This window comes from Polypterus senegalus, chromosome 3, assembly GCF_016835505.1.
Source record: "Polypterus senegalus isolate Bchr_013 chromosome 3, ASM1683550v1, whole genome shotgun sequence".
NCBI classification, from domain to species: Eukaryota; Metazoa; Chordata; class Cladistia; order Polypteriformes; family Polypteridae; genus Polypterus; species Polypterus senegalus.
The window spans coordinates 63,281,534-63,306,940 of NC_053156.1; the positions used below are offsets into that span (position 1 = coordinate 63,281,534).

At 39.3% G+C, this 25,407-nt stretch overlaps 1 protein-coding gene across 2 annotated transcripts; it reads right to left on the reverse strand.

Moving 5' to 3' along the window:
* Window positions 1–1,539: 1,539 nt before the first annotated feature.
* Window positions 1,540–25,360, reverse strand: dnajc14 (DnaJ (Hsp40) homolog, subfamily C, member 14). 2 transcript variants are annotated; one of them, XM_039747348.1, is made up of 7 exons: window positions 25,203–25,360; window positions 18,209–19,876; window positions 13,688–13,794; window positions 13,372–13,491; window positions 9,464–9,624; window positions 9,106–9,208; window positions 1,540–1,968 (listed from the first exon to the last, which is right to left on the reverse strand). In XM_039747348.1, exons 2-7 carry the CDS (start codon window positions 19,829–19,831, stop codon window positions 1,887–1,889), a joined length of 2,196 nt encoding a protein of 731 aa, XP_039603282.1. In that variant the 5' UTR covers window positions 19,832–19,876; window positions 25,203–25,360; the 3' UTR covers window positions 1,540–1,886. The 2 variants fall into 2 exon arrangements, with proteins under 2 accessions (XP_039603282.1, XP_039603281.1); XM_039747347.1 differs by having other exon boundaries at window positions 1,540–3,174; window positions 25,203–25,356.
* Between the last annotated feature and the right edge of the window lie 47 nt (window positions 25,361–25,407).

Consider the following 25,407-nt stretch of genomic DNA (forward strand, 5'->3'; position numbering starts at 1 on the left):
TGAAATATCCCAATGCAAGTATTCAGACCCTTTACACAGAACTTAGTTAAAGCCCCTTTGGCAGCCATTACAGTTTGGAGTCTTCTAAGGTATGGCAGGACAAGACTGGTACAGCCACATTTGGGGATTCTCTGCAGATTCTCACAGGCCCTCAAGTTCGATGAAGGCTGTCAGCAGTGGACAGTTATTTTCATGTCTCTCAAGAGATGTTTGAATGGGTTCAAGTCTCGGTAGTGGCAGGACCACTCAGGGACATTCCCAGGGTTGTTTCTTAGCCAGTGCTGCAGTGGCTTTACTTTGTGTTTAGGGGTCATTGTCCTGCGGGAAAGTGAACCTTTGGCCCAGTCTGGTGTTCCGAGTACTCTAAAGCAGGTTTTCGTTTAGGATAGCTCTGTACTTTGATCTGTTCTGCTTTCTACCAGGCCCTGCTGTTGAAAAAGGCAACCCACAGTGCTGTGCTGCCCTCTCCACTGGAATGGTATCACACTGGTGATGAGCAGTCCTTGGTTGCCACCAGAAATGACATTAACTTTGAATTCATCAGACCCGAGGATCTTACTTCTCAGACTGCATCTTTGTAAACTCCAAGCGGGTGTAAAAGTGTCTTTTACCGTGGAGAGGCTCAAGATCATCGGAGTGTTGCAGTGATGGCAATTCTCTGGTGTTCAAAAACCTGATGTTCATGATGGCTGGTCACCTCACTTACCAAGGACCTCTGTCTAGGTTGCACAGTTTAGCCAGGTAGTCAGGTCGATGAAGAATTGATGCTGTTCTAGACTTCTACCATTTAAGAATGATGGAGGTAGCTGTGCTCTTGGGAACCGTCAGTGCTGCTGTACGTTTTTATAGTGTTGCCCAGATCTGCACCTTGACACAATCCTGTCTCTAAGCTCCGCAGGCAATTCCTTCGACTTCATGACTTTTTTTTTTGCTTTGATACACATAGTCAACAGTGGGAACTTCTATAGACAATTGTGTGCCTTTCCTAAATATGTCCACAAACAATTAAAATTTAGCACATGTGGACCCCAAACAAGGTGCAGGAACATCTAAATGATGATCAGTAAAGCTGAGATGGACCTGAGCCAAATTTCAAGTGTCGTAGCAAAGGTTCTGTATACTTGTCCATCTATCCAACCCGCTATATCGTAACTACAGGGTCACAGGGGTCTGCTGGAGCCAATCCCAACCAACACAGGTCTGTATACTTGTGTCAAAGTGATATATATTTTTTTATTTTTAATAAATTCACAAAAAATGCTTGATCCGTTTTCACTTTGTCATTCTCAGGTATTGAGTGTTGCTTGATGAGGGAAAAAAAATAATTTAAATGATTTCAGTACAAGGCTACAACATAAAATGTGAAAAGAGTGAAAGGGTATGAATACTTTCTAAATCCACCGTAATTTCGACATCCATTAAACTATCCTATGGCAGGCCCTTGGAAGCTTGAATGTCTCCACTAACATGTTGCACATCTCATAGCATACCAGCATTTACATTATTCAGCCCAGCTGAAATATTTGATACAAATCAGAAATTAATCTGCAGAATCTTTTTATTCTGAGAAAAACAAAATCATTGTTTGTAGCCCAAATGAAATAGCCCTGATATAAAATTCTGTAACCCCCCACCGCCAACCACCCTGCCAAAAAAGCCACATCCTTATGTAAAACATGAATTATCCCTTCAAACCCACCGGAAATTTACTCACAAGAAAAAGAAGTTCAAGTGTTCTGTAAAGAGGGAAGTCTGTTGAAATAACATGCTTGGTTTTAAAGCACACCTCCTAGAAATGTGTGCTGGCGAAGCCGGATGACTTTTCTTGCAAATCACTCCGGTGTTTTCCATTGAAAAGCAGGGTCCATCATGGTGTATTTCCCAAGTCAATGAAGAGAATTTATTACAACACAGAACAGCAAAGTGTAATCAAATCTCCAAGGGGCAATTTTACTAAATCTCCTGTGCCTACATCAGGGACAAAGAAAAAGAAAATGAAGGACAAGTAAATAAAAATGGGAGGGAGGCTGCAGGGGAAAGCATTAAAGAAGAAAGCAAAAAAAAAATAAATTGGGATGTACTGCCAATGCAGCTTGCTCAATATCCAAAACACAAAAGAATATTGTCAGAACAAATCTTTCCATTAATTAAGATTTGTTAGCATTCAAAACAACAATGGTGTAATGGTATCAATGCCACAGCGTGGCCCATCATTATTTGGAGGGCTAGCACTGCTGCACAGCAATTGTTCTCGCTTCTGTTCATGCACATTATGGGCCAGCAAATCACTCCCAGAAGCAAGTTTACTTAACACTCCTGGAGTCCATTTTATATATATTCTGGAAAGCAGATTTTATTTATTTTTGGATGAGAGTATCACTTGGTTTATTGTAACATGGCTAAAAAAAAACCCCAAAAAAAAACAAATGGCTTCTGCCTGGCTTTTTATTGATTGTCAAACATATCAACCTTCAGGCTCAAGTTCACATGGCCATTATATGTAAGAGAAAATGCCCAGAGGATTCTCTCTCTTTATACTTACAGGGCAACTGCATTGGCCTTTGGCATGACAAATTAGTAAGAGGAAAGTATTAACAATTATTTCCCCTTACTAGATCTATCTATTTAGAGTTTGGGTTGGAAATGGTGGATCATTCAAGGTGCTGCTAGGCAAAGGTCCAAAGTGACTAAAGCTTACATTTTCTTCAGTTCTCAAGAACGAAACCTTTTCACTTAGGTACGTACAAGCAACTCCCGACATCAACATGCTTCGCTTCTGTTCACATGTTTGTTTCCTGGTGTTGCACATGGTCCACTTATTGAGCCATACAGTACATAGCATGCAGCAGGTCCAAGGCTGCCCCCCTCCCCCCGGCCCCCAAAAGCAGTCCTCCTCAGCGCGGGAAAGGCCGACGAGCCTTCTTCTTGCGACGTGCTTTGCTGCTGTCAGTCCTCACTCCGTTGTCTGCTCGGCTTGGCCCACTGGGTGGGTTAGTGAAAGGGAAGCCAGGTGCATTCTGGGCTCCTGGACTGCTGGTACTGGTATTGCTCCCTGGTGGAGGTGGCGGAGAGAAAAAGCCACCATTAGGCATCTGGTTGGGTGAGCCTTGGAAAATGCGGTTTAAAATATCCTGCAGGTCGGCAGCTGAACCCGGAGAGCCTTCAGAGGGAGTCCTGTACGGGAAAGGAGGACATGTCAAAGATGCAAACTTTAGTATGTATGAGGACAGCCTCTCTGAGCAATGATCTTGCGTGCGCTGTGCTGTTGACAGTTGGAGGCAGATCATCCACAATTTCCCTCTCCTTCTATTGTGACAGTGTGAGTTGGCTCCACACTAACAGTCCCTTCTGGAAGCCTCCTGAAAATCGCTAGTAACATTATTGACAATAAGATGAGGTGGGCAAATGGGGACACGTGCAGCCAGACAAAGGGGTAGGTGCAAAAATGAACAAGTGCCTTTATTTAAAACACTCCAGATCCAAACAGAATTCAAAAGTGTAGTGTTCAAAAACCCACACATAGATAATTCATAAAACTGTGTCATCTGTGGAGGCCAAATCTCAACAAATAAATATCCATAAAAGCAAGGTTAAAATCTTAACGCAGGAATCTTTTCTTTAAAATCAAGTCCCCAGTGCTTCCCTTTAAAATGGAGGTCTTCCTGGCTTACCCTCTCAGGTCTCACAGCCCAGAGAGACGTCAAATCAACAGACACAGTCATCCTTCTTCCATGGGTTCAGGTCCCTACTGTCCATGGCTCCCAGCCCAAGCCTCACCGACTCCCGCAGCAAGTTGCACCACATTACACCGTCTCCCTCAACTGCTCTACCAGAGTGATCCACTTCAGCAGCCCTAAGCGTCAGCCACATGCTCCCCCCTCAAGGGGCTCTCCTCTTGACTGTCTGCCATCTCTCTTTTCCTCTCTTTCACCTGCTTATGCACCAGTTCTCTCTATCGTCTTCCTGCCTGCTTCTCTCAATTTCTTGTTTCTTGTTCTTTTCGTTCTCCTCCACCCCATCACATGCAGGCTGCTTTTATCCTGGCTAATTGAGTGCAGGTGCGAGAAACCACTCCCTCCATGGCATCATTGAGACGCCTGACTCATCTGCCCACCTCCGCATGTGTATGCAGCAAGGCCAGCCAGCACCTCCATTAACACTAGAATTACCAGAGCCTACGAAAAAACTCGTAAATCCGTCCCACCTTAAATCGCTTCTTAAATCCCTTCACACCTCTCTGCCAGCGTCCTTTGTCCTCTAAATGTGCTGATAATCTGTAATCTGAATTTTAAAATCGCATATTCATCAGACCACTAGGACAGCATTTTTTCACTTAAGAAACATAGCTAAAGTTAGACCTCTTATATCATTGAAAGATGCAGAGAAATTAATTCACGCTTTTGTTTTCAGTCGACTAGATTACTGTAACGCACTCCTCTCAGGACTACCCAAAAAAGTCATAAATCACTTGCAACGAGTGCAGAATGCAGCTGCTAGAATCCTAACTGGGAAAAGAAAATCCGAACACATTTCTCCAGTTTTGATGTCACTACACTGGTTGCCTGTGTCATTCAGGATTGACTTTAAAATACTGCTTATGGTTTATAAAGCTTTAAATAATCTCGCTCCATCTTATATATCGGAATGCCTGACGCGTTATATTCCAAATCGTAACCTTAGATCTTCAAATGAGTGTCTCCTTATAATTCCAAAAGCTAAACTTAAAAGAAGTGGTGAGGCGGCCTACTGCTGTTATGCACCTAAAATCTGGAATAGCCGGCCAATAGGAATTCGCCAGGCAAATACAGTGGAGCACTTTAAAACACTGCTGAAAACACATTACTTTAACATGGCCTTTTTATAACTTCACTTTAACTTAATCCTGATACTCTGCATGTTCAATTAATCACAATAACTATTCATAGTGGCTCTAAAATCCATACTGACCCCTACTCTGTCTTCTGTTTCTTTTTCCGGTTTCTTTGTGGTGGCGGCCTGTGCCACAACCACCTACTCAAAGCATCATGATGCACCAACATTGATGGACTGAAAGCCAGAAGTCTACGTGACCATCATCATCAGGTCCTTCCATGAAAACCCTAAATACAAAGAGGACTGTTTGACTTATGTTAGGTAGATTGCCCAGAGGGACTGGGCGGTCTCTTGGTCTGGAACCCCTACAGATTTTATTTTTTCTCCAGCCTTTGGAGTTTTTTTTTGTTTTTTCTGTCCACCCTGGCCATCGGACCTTACTCTTATTCTATGTTAATTAATGTTGACTTATGTTTATTTTTTATTGTGTCTTCTATTTTTCTATTCATTTTGTAAAGCACTTTGAGCTACATTTTTTTGTATGAATATGTGCTATATAAATAAATGTTGATTGATTGATTGATAAAGAGAAGCTAGGAGCAGCCGGCTATTCCATCCCCCCACCAATTTAGAACGTGCACGAACTTCTCTCAGCTCATGCCTTGATTGAGTATCTGGGAGTGAAGTGAAGTTTTAGAGTGGAAATAATAGATCATTATTTGGAACACACGCATTTCATGTCTGTTCCATTTCTACAGTAATCTGTGTCAACACATTGTTAAAACAGAAACGTTTTTTATATTCTAGTAGTAGATGACAAAATGTATATATATATGTATATGTATATATAAAATGTATGAATCCTGAAGTCCAAATATCAAAGAAACATTTTCACAAAAGGTACAAATATAACACAACAATTGAACTTTTATTAACTGCAGAAACAAAAAGCTGCCTTAACATGCAAGATGGGGAGTGTCTGATGACTGCATATAGCGCTGAAGTTACTGCTCCTTACCATTCTCTCCTCTGCATGTCCTGGAGTACAAAAGAAACAGCATACAGCAACATGCGGGGACTGGCAGGAACACTCAATTGCACCATGCAAGCTGTCGTATCAATCACCGACTGTAACTTGCTTTCTTTTTTCTTCGGTTATACAGGTAGTCTTGAATAAAAGTGCACTTGTTTTGTTATACTTTTACACCAACATATGTTCCTGTGATTGAGTATGCTCAAAAAATACACCTGTAAAGCCACAAAAAGTGCACGCAGACACTTCATTTTGCAAACATTGGTATGAGAATGCAGTCACAAGTACACTGCAGAGCTATAGCGCGTCTTTATGTGAAAACAGCCGTGTCAGATGTGGTTGTAAGGATTGATTCTGAACGCGACTGAGAGAATGAAAAGTGAATTAAAAAAAAAAAAAAAAAAAAAAAAGCTAACTTTTATAAGGATCATAAATTACACCGGCTGTTACAGACTGAAATCAAATGTATGCTTTTATTTTAAAATAGTAAGACTATGAGCAGTTTACTTCTCAAAACGGAGTAGTGCAGGTTCGAACTCGCGACCTTTTGGTTCCCAGTCGGCAGCTGACTCTATTGCGCCACGGAGGCAATCATAACAAACAGTTAGTTTATGCTTACATTTTGTCATCTACTAATAGAATATAAAAAACGTTTCTGTTTTAACAATGTGTTTACACAGATTACTTTCCACTCTAAAACTTCACTTCACTCCCAGATACTCAATCAAGGCATGAGCTGGGAGAGAAGTTCGTGCACATTCTAAATTGGTGGGGGGATGGAATAGCCAGCTGCTTCTAGCTTCCCTTTATCAGCACATTTAGAGGACAAAGGACGCTGGCGGAGAGGTGTGAAGGGATTTAGGAAGCGATTTAAGGTGGGACGGATTTACGAGTTTTTTCGTAGGCTCTGGTAATTCTAGTGTTAACCGCAGAACGAAACGCACTCACACACACCAGCACCCAACTGCCTCCTGCACCTTCTTGGGGCTCCATTATTTCTTTAAAATTAGCCACCTATTAGTGAACTGCAGAACTGCTATACCACACCTAGTATTCCCTCCCCTGTCCCCTGTATATTAGTTACCATTATAGCCCCTTCTTTCTCTGGCATACTAAAAACTCTCTAACATAATAACAGCCCCACAGACTCCACTGTTACTTCAGTGAGGGGGCGGACCTCTGTCAGGAGGCACTCAGAATGACTTTCTTCACAGATAGGGGGTACCCTTCTCATATTGGGAAGAGGGCCCTCAATCAAGCCAGGAGTAGACTGTAGACCTCATTACATTAAGTCACAGAGAATCTCACTGGTCCCCCATTCCACCATAACACTCTCTCTCAGGCCATCAAACACAAGTTCCCCATTTTGGAGACCGATTCTTCTACAGGAGCCTTTTTTTCTCACCCTCCCTTGACCACCTAACCTACAGACAGAGGAGAGCCGCTTTCCTTGCTAGGCACTTTGAGCCACTATGTCACTTACAAATACGTCACCAACAAAACCCTTATATCTGGTCCCTCTGGGGAATTCAGTATTAAACAAAACGGGCCTCTTGCCAGTCCAAAATCGCATTCATTGCATTTCTTGTAGGAAGTATCCACAAGTGAAACAGGGGGATGGCTAGCAGACTGTTTCAAGGGACACATTTGAGCCGTTAACATCAGCGACCTTACAATTGTAGAAGACTTCACACTGATCTCTTTGTTTGTGATCTTTCACTGGGCTTCAAAAACACTTTACAAAGAAAAAGAGAAGAAGCTGAGCTCATTCAGCCTGAGATCACATGTTTCTCCAAGTCTTAATGGCCAACTAACTTTTTAATCTCTCTCTTTATCTTCTCTAATGGGAGCCTTTTCACACCTACTCTCATTCACATAACTTCACGCACCTAAACTTTCCTCATTTCATATTCCCTACCTTTGTTGCCTTATTCTACTGCTACACATTACCTGCCCTTTCCTTTTTAATTGCTCACCTGATGAAGGCTATAATGCAAAAACATTGCGTCTTCAACTTTTTCTTTCAGCGCATAGAAATAACCTTTAAACATTGTTTCAACACATTGACGTAGGCCTAAAACTGTTAATAAAATAGATAAAGGCAAAAACTAGCCCTAAGCACAACATGCTTGCTCCCAGTATAGTCACACTTATTCATGTACTATGGTGCTGTGCATTATAAAACCAGTGCACTCGGGCTCCAAGTGTGTATATGCATGCAGCAGCAAAGCTGTGCGGTCCCAGAGTGGTTGGTGGGGAGATATATCATGAAGGCACATGAGGGCATTATCGGTTCAGCCAATTTCCTCATTGAAACTTGGCAGGGTGTAATTAAGGAACTTGCAGGTACAAAAGGAGCCAAAATAGGTTAGAGGGATGAGGAGAAACTAAGGTTCAAGAAAAGAGTATTGGGAGTGTGAGCCAATGTGATTGGAAAGAGTCAGCGGTCAGTGGCTCTGTGAAGGAGTGAGGAACAACACCCCAGTGGCAAGTCGATCCTGCCGAGCACCAAAGAGGAGCAGGGAATGACTGAGTACTCCAGGGGTAGGTGGCAGGACAATCGATGTCCGACTACAAGCATCCCAATGCACACCAATGCATGGTGGTCAGGATGAAAGTTGGTGTGAGGAACCACAGCTGATGGCATCTTAGCCTAGCTACAAGACCCAAGGCTGAGCTGGGGAGACAGAAGGAGAAAGACAAGCTGGGGTGGCAGGATATCGAGGAAAAGAAACCCAATGTCTGTGTACTTTTTTTCTTAGATTTTAATGTATGGGAAGACTTTATTTATTGTTGTTTTTTATCTTCACAAATGCACTAATTTTATCATGGAATATTTATTGACTTAATTTAGTAATTGAAGCCTGCACTGTTGGCATTCTGAATTGTGGAATAAAAACACTAAATCACAATTTGCACCACTTTTCTTTTGTTGTTTTGTGTTTTCACTTGCCCCAAGTCCATCTTGGTCTATGACTAGTGATGACCCAGGTGCAAGAGGTGAAGATGTCAGCTGTTGGCAACCTGGGCATCCATCACATGTAGACATATATGGACAAAGATTTATGATGAATATTAGTACAACACAGTAATACATGATGCACACACACAAGATGTAAAGCATCCAGACAAACGCATAATATATTAGGTAGAAGCTCTACTGCATACAGAATAGTGCTGTAAAAGCTTCTCTAGTGTTGGCTAAATTAATTCCAACAAGAATATACCCACAAATACATGACCACTACACGGACACTGACCTGTGTCTCCCTGAATTGGTACCACTTCGGGATCCAAAGGAGATGTGATAGGGGACGCGATGAGTGTCTGGGGAGATTCCGATCCGCTGGCAGCCAGCCCATTCTAATAAGTTTAAAAACATCACATTATGTCTTACCAACAATATTGATGCCAGCGTTTCCTAACATACTCTAGTTTAAAAAAGAAAAAAATCTTTGACTTTATCTATTAGGAAAAAAGGAAAATCTCCCAGATCTATTTCTTGATAGTCATACATATAGTATACACTTCCAGAGTTCTCACACTAAACTGCTAACCATAATGCATATAAAGATGAAGATAACAGATCATTTTGAAAGCTGCCTAAGAGATCAATACCTGTTATGTCATAGACCTTTCCGTCCATCAAGGCAAAATATGTGATGCGTAGACCCAGCATACTCGACTCTGCCCAGAAGTCACCCTCCTCGGCGGCATGCATTTGTTTGCAGTCCCCACAATATCTTGCAGCTGCTGGCTCCCTGTCCATTTCAAACCTCCTGCAGAGAAGACACAAAAGCGAGCAGCTCTCACAGTTTAAAGCAGCTTGCATAACATGAAGATCTCTTCTAACCAAACCGCAAAATAGAATACCACTGTGTTATGCAGCTTTTGGAGTTCTAAAAGCAGAATTAAGTGTATATTTTTATTTCCATTTTTCACCTGCATTTCCCCAGTGTTAGAAAAGTAAACCAGTGTTGCAGTGATAATAAAATAATCTTCTAATGACTCCAATATTGTAGGTTAAGCTATTTGGACATGCAAAGGGGAGTAGAACAGAAGCAGAGAAAAGGAGATACTGGGTGAAACCAATAAAGTGAGTGGATGAAACTGAGGGAGAGAAGCTGGTGCACCAAAACGGTTTTAGTTAAAAGTAATTATCAAGGCCACTAGAATGAATGTACATTCTTCAATTAAACTTTTCCACCATCCCAAATTAAAAAAAAATTAAATAGCTGGCAAAGTAGGGTTATTTACAGATAAAATATTTTATGCATAGGTGTTCATATTTTACATTTGAATTATTTTAGAAATATACTACTGCAATTTGAACAACCTGACTAATCATCAGTCCATCTTTTTTCTAACCCACTTATCAACTTCAGGGCCACGGGAATCAGGTGGCAAAGTGGCAGAATTGACGAATGCAAAGCTGGGCCACTTCATTGCAGGGCACACTCACACCATGCCAGTTTGGAGTCTGCCAGTTCACTTACAGGTCTTTGGGTTATAGAAAGAAGCTTATACAACTAAACATGGAAATGTGAGGAAACGGCAGTAACCAATGTGCCTAAGTGCCATCTTAAAGTGCATATGACACATTAAATGGCCAAAGACTTCTTACTACCATAGAAAATGTGTATCTAATGGTCCAGTCATCCAATACTGGGTGTGCTAAATCAAATTTCTGTGGTGTAGAAACCTCAGCCTATCTTAGCAGCAAGGCAGGAACCAATGTTAGATGGGTGCTAGTCCATCATGGAGTATAGTCATGCATATGTAAGGATGTGCTCTGTGATAAACTGGACCCACACTCATACATAAGTTAGTCCGGAGCTACCTCTCCTAACATATGAGGATAATAACTGCAGTCATCAGAGAAAAAACATGTAGATAAAGGGAGAGCATGCAAATGCCACAAAGAAAGTGCCCAGGATAAAATCTGAAGCGAGGACTCTGGGTCTGTGAAGCAGCAACACTAATCACGGTGCCACCCAAAATTCTAAAGTAAAAGAGACATTTATATCAAAGTATTTTATAGTATTAACTCTGATGCATGCTTAGCCTATTGATATCTTCAAGCAAATTTTTTTTGACACAATCAAAATGCGAATGCATTAATTTTGTAGCTTTTATAAAAACCTGAATGCTCTTTGGCAAATCGGTATCTAATTTCAGGGCTGCTTTGGCTGCTACAAATGTTTCTGGTTAACACCTACACGGAAGCAATGCATACACATAATCAAAAGAAATATATATATATATATATATATATATATATATATATATATATATATATATATATATATATTATATTATATATATATATATATATATATATATATATATATTATATTATATTATATATATATTATATTATATATATATATATATATATATATATTATATATATATATATATATATATATATATATATATATATATATATATATATATATATATATATATATATATATATATACATACAGTGGAGGAAATAATTATTTGACACATACATACATACATACATACGCTGATTTGGCCAAGGAATATGACATCTGTATGGAAATTATCATGTGGTTCTGTAATACTTTATGTGCATCCAATAGTGTGTTTCTTACTAAAGGTAGTGACAACTATATATGAAAATTAACTTCTAACTTAAATGGCTTAATATATCAAGAACTCCTATGAAATTCCCCAGTACATAATTTCCATAATGTGCTAAGTGTGATGTTATCTCAATGCTAGGACTGAGACACGTCTATTATCAGCACCCATAAATGTAATAACATTATTTAACACATAATGCCAACTACATACAAAATACCTTGGATAATTCAATATAAAATGTGGTGACAGGTATCTAATATTTGTAAAACCTGAGTTTGCACAATCCCACTGCACAATAACCTCTTATATTCTGAAGTTAGATAAATGCAGTGGATTCAGAATGTTTTCCAACCCCTTCACTTTTTACACATGTTGCTGTGTTCCAACCTTATGCTAAAATAATTTCATTTTGTTCTCTCATCAAGCAGCACTCAAAAGCCCAGAATAAAGAAGCAAAAAGCAAGAAACAGAAACATCAAATTGACACAACTATTCAGACCCTTTCCTCAGTATTTAATTGAGGCCGCTTTGGCAGATATTACAACCTGGATTCTTCTTGGGTATGATGTGACAAGAATACAGAATAAATAAAGAGTAAGAACAAAAAACACAATTTCTTTCTGGTAAATTCTGGAAAATGTCAAATGCTACATTTAATTATTGGATAGATGTATCGTGTATGGTTAGTTCTCAATTTTAATTAAAATTGCCTTTACTACACTACTGGCACGTAGACGTAATCCTAACTTACCTCTTCTAAGCCAGTGGTAACTGATGTTATATACTATTTCAAACTGGAAAAAATCAAATTCGCACTTAGAGGATCTGTACAAAACTTTTTCAAAACCTGGTAGGATCTAATCAATAACATTTCAGAATAAACATTTAAATTGAGGAAGCAGGTTCTCTCCCCTCTTTTACTCCATTTAGCTTTATTAATCTATTAATTTATCTATTCACTTATCTTTACTAGCATAAAGTTTTACACTACTGGCCTAGCTCTCTTTCTCAGGGGTGGGGGTTGATTTGTTTTAAACCTTTCTTTGGTAAAACTTGAGTTGTGTATGGAGTATTATTTGCTTAAAAAAAAAAAATCAAGAAATATGCCACATGTTTGGTTACAGTTTGTAAATCTAAATGTGTCTACCAGCTTCAAAAGACTACACATTGGTTTGTGCCTTGTGTGAAATAGATTTGAAATCCCCTACTGTACAACCCTGCATTGGAAGAATGCAGGATGTATGGAATAAATGATACTGGGCTTTTAATATGAATACAAATGGGAGTTGGCCAACACAAATCCTGAATAATGGGAGGCATGTTTTCTCTTTTTATCTGTGTGGACCTTCCATCACACTCCTAAAGAACTGCATGGAAAACTGGCAAATCCAAACAGTGGCATTGTGGTTTCCTGCCTGCCACCTCATGCTGCTGCCACGCCATGTCTGTCATACCATGCCATATCAAATCTGGAATAATGCCAGGCTTTAATGACTAGTGCTAGATTTTTCAACCAACTGACTTAGGGTATAGCAGGTTGGATAATGACTGACTGACATAGAAAGCACTAAATAGCCATGGAAAAAAGGCTTTGTAATCACATTGAACAGGAAAAAGTAGAAATGGAAAAGAATTACCCTGCCACAAATAATCAAGGAGTCAAAATACAATTCTTTATCCAATTTGCAGAATTTCATAATTCTTAAACAAAGGTAAACATCACTGAATTACTAATAACTGGCATTGATCTGGGAAAGTATTTTTTGTTAATATTTAAAACCGATAGAGCTGCCTGAACTTGACATAGTGAGGACTATCAAACACACAGCATATATCTGGGGAAGAGGAATCAAAACATAAGAGGGGGATATCTATTAGATGCAAGACTGATCACCCCAGAGCCCAGGTCTTACTTGTGCTTGCCTTCACACTTGCTGCACATCATAGTGTTCATGGCCTCTCTCAGATCATCTTGAAGCTTTGCAAGAAACTCGTTCATAGACTTGGTGATTTCACTTTCAGCCATTCGTTTCCTGGCAGAGGAACACACCCTTATTAGAATTTGATTATACAAAAATGTAGCAATTTCCGCATTGTTGTATGCTAATGAAAATAGAAAGGAATTCACGTTTTGGAAGACAGAAACTGATAGGCAAGTCTCATTCCTATTTGACCCCAAGCTATAGTCATATTTCGAGAAGGTTTTCTGACCCCATTAATTACACTCACATCTCATACTCTCTCCTGCTTTCTGGATTGCTCACAATATCCCAGGCTGCTCTCAGAACTTTGAAGGCCTCTTCTGCACGGGGATGCTTGTTCTTGTCAGGGTGGACCTGAGGGAAAACATGGCAAATCAGAGGAGTAGTCAGCACCTTAAAGAAAGTCTTATTTAATATCTTTATTCTTTGGATCTTAGGCATTACACATACATTCATGTGAAAAAGTGGAAATTGGTCCTGAAATTAAGCACAAGGTGTCTGGAGTAGCAGTTCTTTGCCACTATCTACCAAAACTGTGGAACAGCATTGCTAAAACATTAAAAGAAGTTGTCTCTGCTGATATTTTTAAATGACAGGTTAAAACTTGCTTGTTTACTCTGCTTTTAATTGATTTTTAAAATGTATATTTTTCTATTGCTTTGTGTTATTTACTTTTAGCATCTTTTTTGTTAATTTTTTTGTTTTGTTAATCAAATTCTTAATTGGCTTACAATTTTATTTTTTTTAAATACCTGCAAAATTGTACAAAATGTGCTGCATAAATAAATGTATCATTTATATATATATATGATTAATGCTACTATATATATTCATAAGAGGATTCGTTACAGATGGCACCATTAGTATGGGTACGGGACACATCCACCGGGTACATGCTGGAGGAATGACATCTCTCAGCTTGTCTTAGAATGCCTGGGTTTTTCCACAAGCAGATTTTGTTTGGTACATGCGAAAATCTGGTCTGATATGTTAAATCTGTTCTCATCTTATAGTTTGCACTTTCTGTACTCTGAATGTGTGTTAAATGTTAAAGTTGCAGCATATGAATTCCCCTTTGGGAAAATGAATATGAAAACTATCACTAACAGTAGTGGATGAAAATTAAGCTGGCAAGTAACTGACTTTAGTTTCTATCTTATTATTTATCACAGAAGAGGGGTGTCACTATTTCCATAGGATCCATGATGCTCAGGATAACGGAATGTCAAGCACATGTAACCTCCAAAAAGTTCACGTGTGTCAAACGACCCATATAAGAAGCATCAACTGTAGACCTAACTAGAGCACTCCAGAAGAGTGTGACGCAAAGGCTTACAAACGGTTGCATTCTCAAGAGTGTGGCTGAAAATTAGCATAGCAGTATACCTAAGATATATTAGCAAGCAATGGTGCTCTGAAGGGGTTAGCTGTCACACCTACATTGGTTCCTAAACCTTGAAGTTAAGTGCAATATCTAAAAGAAACAAGTGTACAAGTGAAAAATGCCTCTTGCAGGATTCTTAAGAAGAGCCGACTGTGCACAGACTGAGATTAAGCACACTTTACAGCACTTCTGATAAGATAGTGAAAGAATAAGTTAGTAGAGAAAGAAATGCAGCAGCTTGGCACTATGAGAAACAGTCACATAGGGAAGTGAATAGGAGAATCAAAAATAAAAAGATCACTGTCTCTCTGTGGTGACCTTCTTTACACACTATCATGCTTATATGTGTCCTTTACGCCTGCAGAGAGTGGTAAAGACTGCTGAGAAGATCACCGGGACCTCACTGCCCTCTCTGCAGAGCATCTACAACTGCAGAGTCCGAAGGAGAACTGCCTCGACCCTCAGGGACCCTATCCACCCCAAACACGTACTTTTCACATTTCTACCCTCAGGCAGGAGGTATAGGAGTATGAAATGCAGGACTTCCAGGCTAAAGAACTCGATTTGCCAAGGCCATTAGACTCCTGAATAACTGACTGGAGTTTATAACATGGGCCACCTCATTGTATCTACCTCACACAACTGTATTTGACTTGTCCATCACACACCTACCTGCACATTACACTTTATACTTCTGTTTTTTTATACTTTATGCTGCCTCGGTTACTTATTATCTATTTGCTACTTATTATTTATGTTTATCTTTATACGTTGGTTTTGGCATTTGGTGTGGACAGCAAAGAAAGAATTTCATTGTACAGGGAAACATGTTTCCTTACTGTGCACGACAATAAACTTTGAAGTTTGGACTTCGTACCAAAGAACATCAACTTTTCAGCAAGATCTTATCTATACACATCTTTGATTTCTGCAATACTTTTTTGACTTGAAATCCATTATATCAATCAACGTAGTTATTTCAGGCATGCTTTGGTACACTAGACTTTGCTAAAAAGTGTACTACCTAAAACACTGAACTCTAGCTCAAGTGCCACTTCTTCTCATAGTGCCTCTTTAGGAAGCAGCCTATTGGCCTCATCTGATAAAATGATGGATCACAAAATCATTGGCTCCAGGCTCAAAGAGACATAATATGCAACCTTAATGGGGGAAAAAAAAAAAAAAACTTGGAAAAATGTCAATTGTACGTTTGGGGTTACATGCACCCAAGAAACAAATGGCAAAATGTCTACTCCTTCCTTTAAAAACCTTTACAGGCACCAGATCTATAGACTCTCCACATGCTCAATCCTCTTGTTCCGACTGTAACTTCTGCTTTAGGTGGGACCCCTCTGCCAACAGTGTGGCTGTAACAAAGGCTAGAGCAATCCCTTTCATTCTGAAAGGCCACCTGGTGGTCGACTGGAAGAGTGGAAGACTTAAACTAGGGTGCCACAAGTCTAAACCTTTTTAAGGTTTACCAAGTAGCATGACTAAGGCAGGAACAGTATGCAAAAGTTACTGTTCATCTTGCTAAAGAAAAGAGTTGACTGATCACCACTTGCCCAGCTGACAAACTTAATGCGAGCAGAAGAGGACACTGTGTGTAAAAATTCCAAGAGAAAAATGTAACACCGCCCACAACCAGAAAGTGAGACTAAAGCAAAAATGAAAAGAGCTCAAGAGCAAAAGAAAGAAAATCATGCTTGAACCTCCTTTGCAGTGCTGAAGAAAACTGACTGTAAAGGAAAAAGAATCGCCACAACAAACCATAAGTACACCTATGTTGATTTTGAGAACTATTAATTGAAACTTAGTTGTTAGGATAATGCCAGCTGGTGTATTTTTTTTTATTGGTGTCAGTGTATCTGCAATGTAATAACTAAGAAAGTATTCTTTACAAAGGTTATTACTTTTCAGTTACAGTGATACTAATAGTTTCTCTTTCTAAATCTAGTAGTAAAGTGCAGAGCAGCATCTCACTCTCACCGTCACCGTCTCTCTCTCTCTCACACACACACACACACACACACAGGCAGTATGGGGGCGATAAACTAGTGTAGACTAGCTATGAGTAAATGAACACCATAGTGTAGCCACTAGCAACCTGATAAAGGACATGAATTGAAAGATCAGGATTCATAAGTTATATGCCTTTTTCTCTGGGTGCGAAAAAAGTATTAAACTAGCATACATTTATGTTTTATGTTCTTGTTATTGTATTCATCTGTATACACATATATTGATACTTGCGTATGTATATCCATTTTCTATTATTCTTATATCATGAATAAATTGTATCATTTTCTTTATTGAAGCAAGCATGTTTGGGTTATTTGTTAAAAAAATGGTCTATCACCATAACCACAACAGAGAAAATGAATGTTATGCTGTGTAAAATGTAAATAAAACAGAATAGTACGATTTTCAAATCATTATATACATTTAATTAAAAATAGATAGATAGATAGATAGATAGATAGATAGATACTTTATTAATCCCAAGGGGAAATTCACATAATAGTACAAAGACAACACATCAAATAAAGAAATGGAGAAATGTACTAGAAAAGAAACCCTGAACTATTGAGCGGCTGTAATTCTTTATCAGGCAAAAATGTGGGACAACATTTCACTTTCAAAACTACACAAATTGGTCTCCCAAATGTTTACAGAGTATTGTTAAAATGCAACACAGTGGCAAACGTGCCCTGTCCCAAGTCCTTTGAAACATGCTGCCTGCCATGAACTTCAAAATAAGCATATATTTTTACATTTCTTAGTGTCAACATTTCAAATGTCGTCTTTGTTCTATTTTCAAATAAAATATGGAGTTAAATAATTTGCATATTATTGTATTCTCTTTTTAATTACGTCTTACACAGCATCCCAACTTTTTTTTGAAAACGGGTGTATTTAATGTAGCCTCATTCATAAATTGCATAGATCTTATGGTTGTGGCATTCACTATTATGACACTATAGAGTGGAGACTCATTGTATGTTGATTAGAGAAACTTTCACAGCATTTGCAAAGAAGTGTGTGATTTATATCATTTAAAAGATCAGAAATAAAGCAATCGATTAAGCAAATCAGTGTGGGTTGTGGGTCTTTGTGTTCCTCATCTACAGGAACTGCTATCTTGACCCTTAAATGTCCCTACCCAACTAGTAAAACAAGTGCATTTAATCTCATTTGACTACTGCTAACCTAAACCCCAAACACAAGCATGGATGAAATGCTGACAAGCTACTAAAAACTCCAGTTTTTAACGTGAGATTTTATACATCATTAACAAAGTCTTCTCTATGCTCCCTCAAAACATATAACAGGAAACACCAAAATAAGACAACTTAATAGTGGAATCCTCCCCTGAATACTTACCAACACAGCAAGCTGCCGGTAAGCTTTTTTGAGTTCACTGTCTGCAGCATTCGACTCCACCCCCAGCACTTTGAATGGATCCACTTCCTCCTCAGGCATGGAGGCCATTGCCAGTAGCCTCTCCAATTCCTGGCCAGGTTCATACCTGCTTGCTGCACCACTGGAAGGAGATTCAGGACACCTCAAAGTGGAAGGACCCCACAGTTTTGCAGTCCTAATTTGAACCCATGCCCATAGCTTCTGCCATGCTTTTACAAGCATGACCCAAGTCCTTGTTTCCCGAAGCATGTTCCACAAATTCTGGAAAATGTCCACAGCCTGTGCTATAAAATTATGTTTATTTTGCTGCTGATCAAGGGGGCCAAAGCACTTTTCCATCAGTCTTCTGAAACCAGAACTTAACCAGCGCCAGAAAAGCCTCAGACATCCAATCGAAAGCATTAGGACAAGAAAAACCAGGGCTAGCAGCATCTTGAACAAACGGTATGTGATGCTTATAAGCCATCTACAGGACTTGTGCAGCTTTTCCAAACTCTTCCGTGCTCTACACTGCACCCACCTGGCCGAGTTCCACACTCTGCCCTGGAGGGAACCCAAATCAGTGCCCTGAGCCATCAATTCTGAACAACAAGAATAGGCCAGTGTTCCTCCAACCTCGACATATTCCCCACAACGATGAGTCACAAATACAATCAGGTCCACCACCATGCGAAAACAGGCCAAGCACCAGGGTCCCACAGCTTCCTGTAGCAGGTCCCAGCATACCAACAGAGACCATGAAGTAGCACCTTTAACTTTCTGCTGTTGATGAAGTGGATGGGTGTTCCGGCGCCTGGCATGTTTTTGTTTTCCAGCACCATTGAAAGCTGCAGGAATTCGGGAGGAGGGGGGCTCACCACATTGTCTCTGTGACAAATCAGGTTCTTTGTGGGCGTTAGCTTGGTTTCTTGCCTTTTTATTCCCAACTCCCTTCCTCCAGTTAATACCTCCTTCCTTAAATCCACTACTAATGCTCCCACTCCAGCCCTGTTCATCGTCTAGATCACCTTGTTCACCTTCCTCATGTTCAGGAAAGTCTCCACTATCCCTTGCATTAATAGTGTCATCTTCTGGACAAGTACAGCCCTGATGGCCTTCTGTAGGACCAGAGTTTTTAAGAAATCCTTCTTCTTTTTGGGTCATGCAATCAAATGAGCTGCTGAATACCCATGTAGGATCCTGCAATTCTGTATCCCCAGGTTTGGTTTTTAAAACAGAAACATCCTCATAGGAGTCAGTAGAAAGGAAATTATCAAGGCATTTCTTTCCTGAAGTGGTACCAGCTACAGAAAATCCATTTTGAACTGGGCTTTCCCTGGTCTTGGTGTGTCGCACTTGATCAGAATTTAATCCTTCAGGTTCTTCATCCTTGCCAGGGAAGGGGTTCTCATCATAATCCCACTTCTCATGATCTGCATTTATGGGTTGCTTCTCCTCTTCTCTTAGTGGATGGGTCCATCCAGTGTCTTGTGGCTCCCTTGCATGGGGGGCATGGGAGCTGCACCAAACACCATCTATGGTCCCAGTCTGCAGCAGTGTGGGTGCTTTGTGCTTTATACTTCCACTGCATTCCTTCTTATCCATCACAAACCCAGGAACATTCTGACTTCATGTTTTGAACATGTTGACCTAAAAAAAAAAAAACATACATAAACATTTATATTTTGACTAACTCTTTCACTCCAATTATCCCTTCACATGAATATGAAAGGCTATTTTGTGGACAATTATTTGTTGTTGCTGCCAAAGTCCTAGAGCTTATAGTAACTAGAAAATAATTTTACATAGACCTTTTCTTGACTGCCACTGAAAATGGGAAAAAAACATGTACAGGTCAATATATATATATATATATATATATATATATATATATATATATATATATATATATATATATATATATATATATATATATATATATATATATATATATATATATATATATATATATATAAATCAGAAGTATTCACACCCTAAACTATTTATTCATTTTTACAAGCATTTGCAATCCTAAAATACGAATGCAGTTTGCATTACTGTATTAGACAAACAAAATGGAGCCAGGAATTTTAATATATAATAGAAATGTGGCCCTACAACTCTTTCTTGAAGAAATAATATAACTTCCTTCAAGAAAAAAACAAGATATTAATTACTGGTTTCTTTAGTAGTATGAACACTGAACACAGATATGGATATATTACTTTAAGATAACTACAAATGGGGAGGAAGGATGTCACCTTTTAACCAGAAATGAAAATGAAAGAACGAAAACATAATGATAAAATCAGAGGTTGAAGTTGCATCCTTTCAGTCAGCTGCTTTAGAGAAACTGCAAGCCTTCTGCATTGTTAACTACTGTTAGTTTTTTATTTCAAGTTATACTGTACTAAATTAAATAAAAAATAAATTAAAAATACACACACCCATCCCATGATGCCCAGCCTTCCCCACAACACCATATAGCACAGTGTTTTGAAATAAATAAGAGAAAGGAAGGACCAAAATAGTACAAATCTGTTCTGGGCCACAAAACATATGGATGAAAAGTCTGAATCACCCTAATTTGGGGTGTTCATGAGAAACGTAAAGATTTACCTACATCAGGTAGAAATTCATGCAGTACTGGTCAAATGTTTTAGAACACCTCACTTTTCAAAGAAAAGGACACAGGTTAATGCCTAGTTCTGACCAAAGCCTGGAGGAGGTATGTTTTGAGTCATTGTCTTGCTGTATCTGACCTACTAGACGCAGACTAGAAGGTATTGCACAATGCTGCAAAATAGAATGCTAGTCACTAAGTTTGCCTCCAGTAAAAGACCCCAGACCATTACACTTCCTCCTCCATGTTTGACAGTTGGTGTCATACACTGAGGAACCTTCCTTTCACCAACTCAATGGCATACAAACACCCTGTGTGATGAACTGAAGATTTCAAATTTTTATTCATCAGTCCATAAGACTTTCTTCCAGGCTGCAGCAGTCTACAGCTGGTATTTCATGGCCCAGGCAAGCCTTGGTTTCTTATTTTGTCCTTTAAGGAATGGCTTTCATACTGCCACTCACTCTGTCAAAACTGCAGCACAAAGTCTCCTCATCACAGTAGAAACTGAGACTTGTTTTTTTTCCCCAACTGTAAGCTGTGCTTTAAGCTTTTGTACTGTGAGGTGCCTATCACATAAGCTGGTGACTCTCAGAAACGTATCTTCTGATTGGGTTGTGACTGAGTCTGCCAGGTCTCTTCCTATCAGAGTTTCTTCCACTTTCCAATTGCCTTTGGATTATGAAGGACACCACACTCTGTGACATGTTGATTTATTTATTTATTTGAAATTTTGCTAAATGAAAGGCTAACATTTCTAAAGGTAACAATGCTCTATTCTCATTTCATTTAACTGCGGTTTTCTCGCCATTATCACTGGAATATTGTCCAAGTCATAAATCAGAGCGTGTAGTAACACAGTCTGTTCCAACTCTGCTTTATGACAGACAGAAGGTTTTTAAGTAACCAATGGAAGTTGGAACACCTGTGCAAATAGTTTACTTCAACTTTCAAGGCTTAATTTACTTTAACTGTTGTAGAACATATGTAGGTTGCAACCTATTAGCTGTTCCCTGAAGAAGGTCCATTAAGTTTAACCTCTGGCAATTTACTGCTTACCTTTCACACCCTTTTAGGTCATTTACTGCATTTCAACCAATTACATTTAAAGAAAACCTGAGATGTTCTAAAACGTATCACTGGTAATGTCACACCAAATGCCATTGTTACCAATCCCAATTTGTGAAAAGAAATAACTTTGACCTTGTGTATCCCATCGGGGGGTAAACCCCTGAGATGACAGAGGTGGCATGCACAACTTCAAGTCCTCCTGATCATTTTTGCTACTCTTTATCAATATTCTCAGAAAATGAAAAATCTACAATGTGATAAAGATTTGTGTTGGAAGAATGAAGAAACTAAAAAGGATTATAATTAAAAAAAACAAATTTTAGTATCTGCTACAACTATTTTCTTAATTATGAAACTGTTTGAAACAAAAACTTTCAGCCACTGCGGCCCTCCAGGACCGTAATGGAGGCCCCTGCTTTAGGATAGTACTAATAAATACAGGTAAAATTCCATTACAACTAATACCTTTACAACGAAATTCATTACAACGAAGCATTTTTATGGTCCCGACAGTTTCCCCATATGACACGAGTCTATAGATATCTCATTACTACGAAGTATATTCAGCAGATACTTTCATTACAGCGAAGTGCCCAAAAGACCTTGAAATGCCTGACTGAATCATCTACAGAGCAGCTAGTTCTGTGGTCCCAGCTCAGTTGTGCACAACGATTGCCAAGCAGAAACACACAAAAAAAATTCTTTCTTCAAACTTTTCTTTTACTGTTTTTTGCTGTTTTTGTTTTCGGTGGTTTTCAGTGATACCTTTTGCTTATTGCTCGTCAAGATTTGAAAAACATCCATTGGAATTTAACTCATTGTCACCCTCCTTTAGAAACGAGAGACACGAAAAAACAATAACAGTTCATATTAGGAAAAAAACATTTTTGCAGCTCTTGATTGCGGAAAAAAGAAAAAAGACGTTGCCAGTGAATTTGGAATTTCACCATCGACACTGTCAACTTTCTTCAAAGACCAAGCAAAAAAAAAAAAAAAAGAAGAAGAAAAATCTCGGGTTGCAAATGTATGTGAACTGCTGCATTTGAAGACGTCGAAAAAGCCATTTTTATGTGGTTCAGTGATGCTCGTTCAAGAAACATTCCTATTAATGCGGCACTCATTTAAGAAAATGTGAGGTTTCTAAACTCTCTTGGGACCTCCCCTAACTGGACAACACACCAAAGAGTGTTGCGAATTGCGATCACCACGTCTGTGGAAGACTGTTTATATGTTGCCAGGGCAACAGCAGCGTGTCTCTGCCAAAGCAAACTCGATGTTGATGTAAGGAACATTTTAAATGCAGGGAACAGTATTACTTGGCCACTAAACCTGGGCACACTGTATCTGTGTATAGGAAAGTGGCAGATCACGTTACAATAAATAACCGTGCTGTTCCTGTTTCAAGCTGAATGAAGCTGGGTTAGCTAAAGTACTGAGACTTAGCCTCGTGTTTTGGGGTGTAAGACGGGGACTTATAGGGCAACCCCGATCTTTTAGGATTTGCTTGTGGTGCCTCACTGCACCGCTGTGAGCCTGTTGTTGCTGTAGATAATGTACACGTTGAATTCCTCCCACCAAATCGCACAGTAGTGCTTCAGCCATTGGATGTGGGCATCATTTGAACCCTGAAAGTGTATTATCACAAGGAAATGCTGAGAAAAATTCTTGTCACCATAACTTAAAATTAACCAGAAAGAAGCTATTGAAATGATTGTAGACGCCTGGACGCAAGTTAAAGAAAGCACTATAGAAACAAATACAGAAATTTTCATTACAACAAAATATTTTTTAGGTCTGTGGAAGCGCGTTGTAACGGAATTTTATCTGCATGTTAAAAAAGGTAGCTGGGATTTAGAAACCCAAAGCTAACAAAGTGGATCATTAGAAAGGCCTAACACAAATAATTTGTGGGGAGTGAAATACAAGCAATGCACAAAGTTGAACGCACAAACTATGCTGATGGGCATTTCTTAAGGCAAAAAGTGGTGTTCTTAAACATCAGGTCCCAATTAAAATGACTAGACTGTGATAAATCACATTTCCAAACTGACTGAATGGGCAAGGACTTGCAGCCAGCCTTGTGTAAAAAAAACATAAGTAGCAAAGACAGATTTTTGTCTGAGTGGATAAAGAATGAGAAAAGTTTAAAACAAAAAATAAATAAAAAGAATGAGAAAAGAGTGGCCAAAGTAATAACACAACATCTGATAACAGACAAAACCTGGACATAAAATAGGAGGATGGAATAGAAAAATCCTGCAGTTGATAAGAGTGGAGGTAAGGCAGAAAAACTGCCCAAGTTTAAATACAGACATGTGCTAGAAACAGAACAGTACAATAGGAGGTATTTTATAAGAAGAAAAAAAAAAACCAATATTTCACAAAGTTGCATTATGCACAGAGAATCGGGTAATTTCAGAAGACAGATGTTTGTTGAGTAATTATTTCACATGGGGCCAATATTGTCACCCATACAGATTAGAATTGAAATTCTTACTTGCATGTATAATGCAATACCTCGCTACTATTGCGGAGTATAAACACTTCACCTCGAAACACCTGTCTTTATGCGAAATAAGTACCTTATCTTAAGTAAGAATTACTATAGCACGTGAAGAATTGCCCTAAAAAAGTACTCTCGCCATACAGATTTATTCTTCATGACAAGAACACCAGATATATACTTAAGAAGTTTCCAATTACACCGTTAAGCACTGAAGTAAAGGACTATGCACAATGAACTTGATGAATCAATGAGAAAGTGCTCTCGGCCCACACAAACGTGAAAAAGGTTTTAACTGTATATTAAACTGTGTGTGAACGAACTGGACAGCAGACCTTTACGTTTTTCTCGAGGTCATTCCCAGGTGTTTTACAAGTACACAAAGCAAAAGCTGGCAAGTCCATCATGGTGTGTTGCACGAAAGGAGAACTGACGTAAAACAGGGACACGGTCGTTATATCGTTGCTTCTGTCATACGAACACGATATGCACGTTAAATGAGATTTCACAAGCAGTTTGACGGACTTAGGGCGTACTTCATGAAGGGACATCAATGCATAAGCACATGGCAAGACCATTATAGTACACTGCATAGGGACAGATGAGTTACACATTGGAATACACAAGGGCGACGACATATCAACAAGGAGTAACACCTGAAAATACAAATTTACACGAGGGCACAACTGAAATATCAAGAAGGTACTACATCAAGGAATCGGCGGGAGGCTGCTCCGGCGCAGTACACACCATCGGCGGTAGGAAGTAAGCGAACTTACACCCTGGCTATCAGACGCCACGGTCCGATGTCAGGCCCAGAGGACACGTCACATGCGCTGAGCACCCGAGACAAAAAATGCAACTGCCACCGTCTGTCGTTCTGTCCTTCCTTCCGCCCTCTCCAAGACAAACCCACCCCGCCTCTGTTGTTGTTTATTCCCTTCCACTTCCGGGGCGACAACAATCTCGCGAGATTAAACGTGC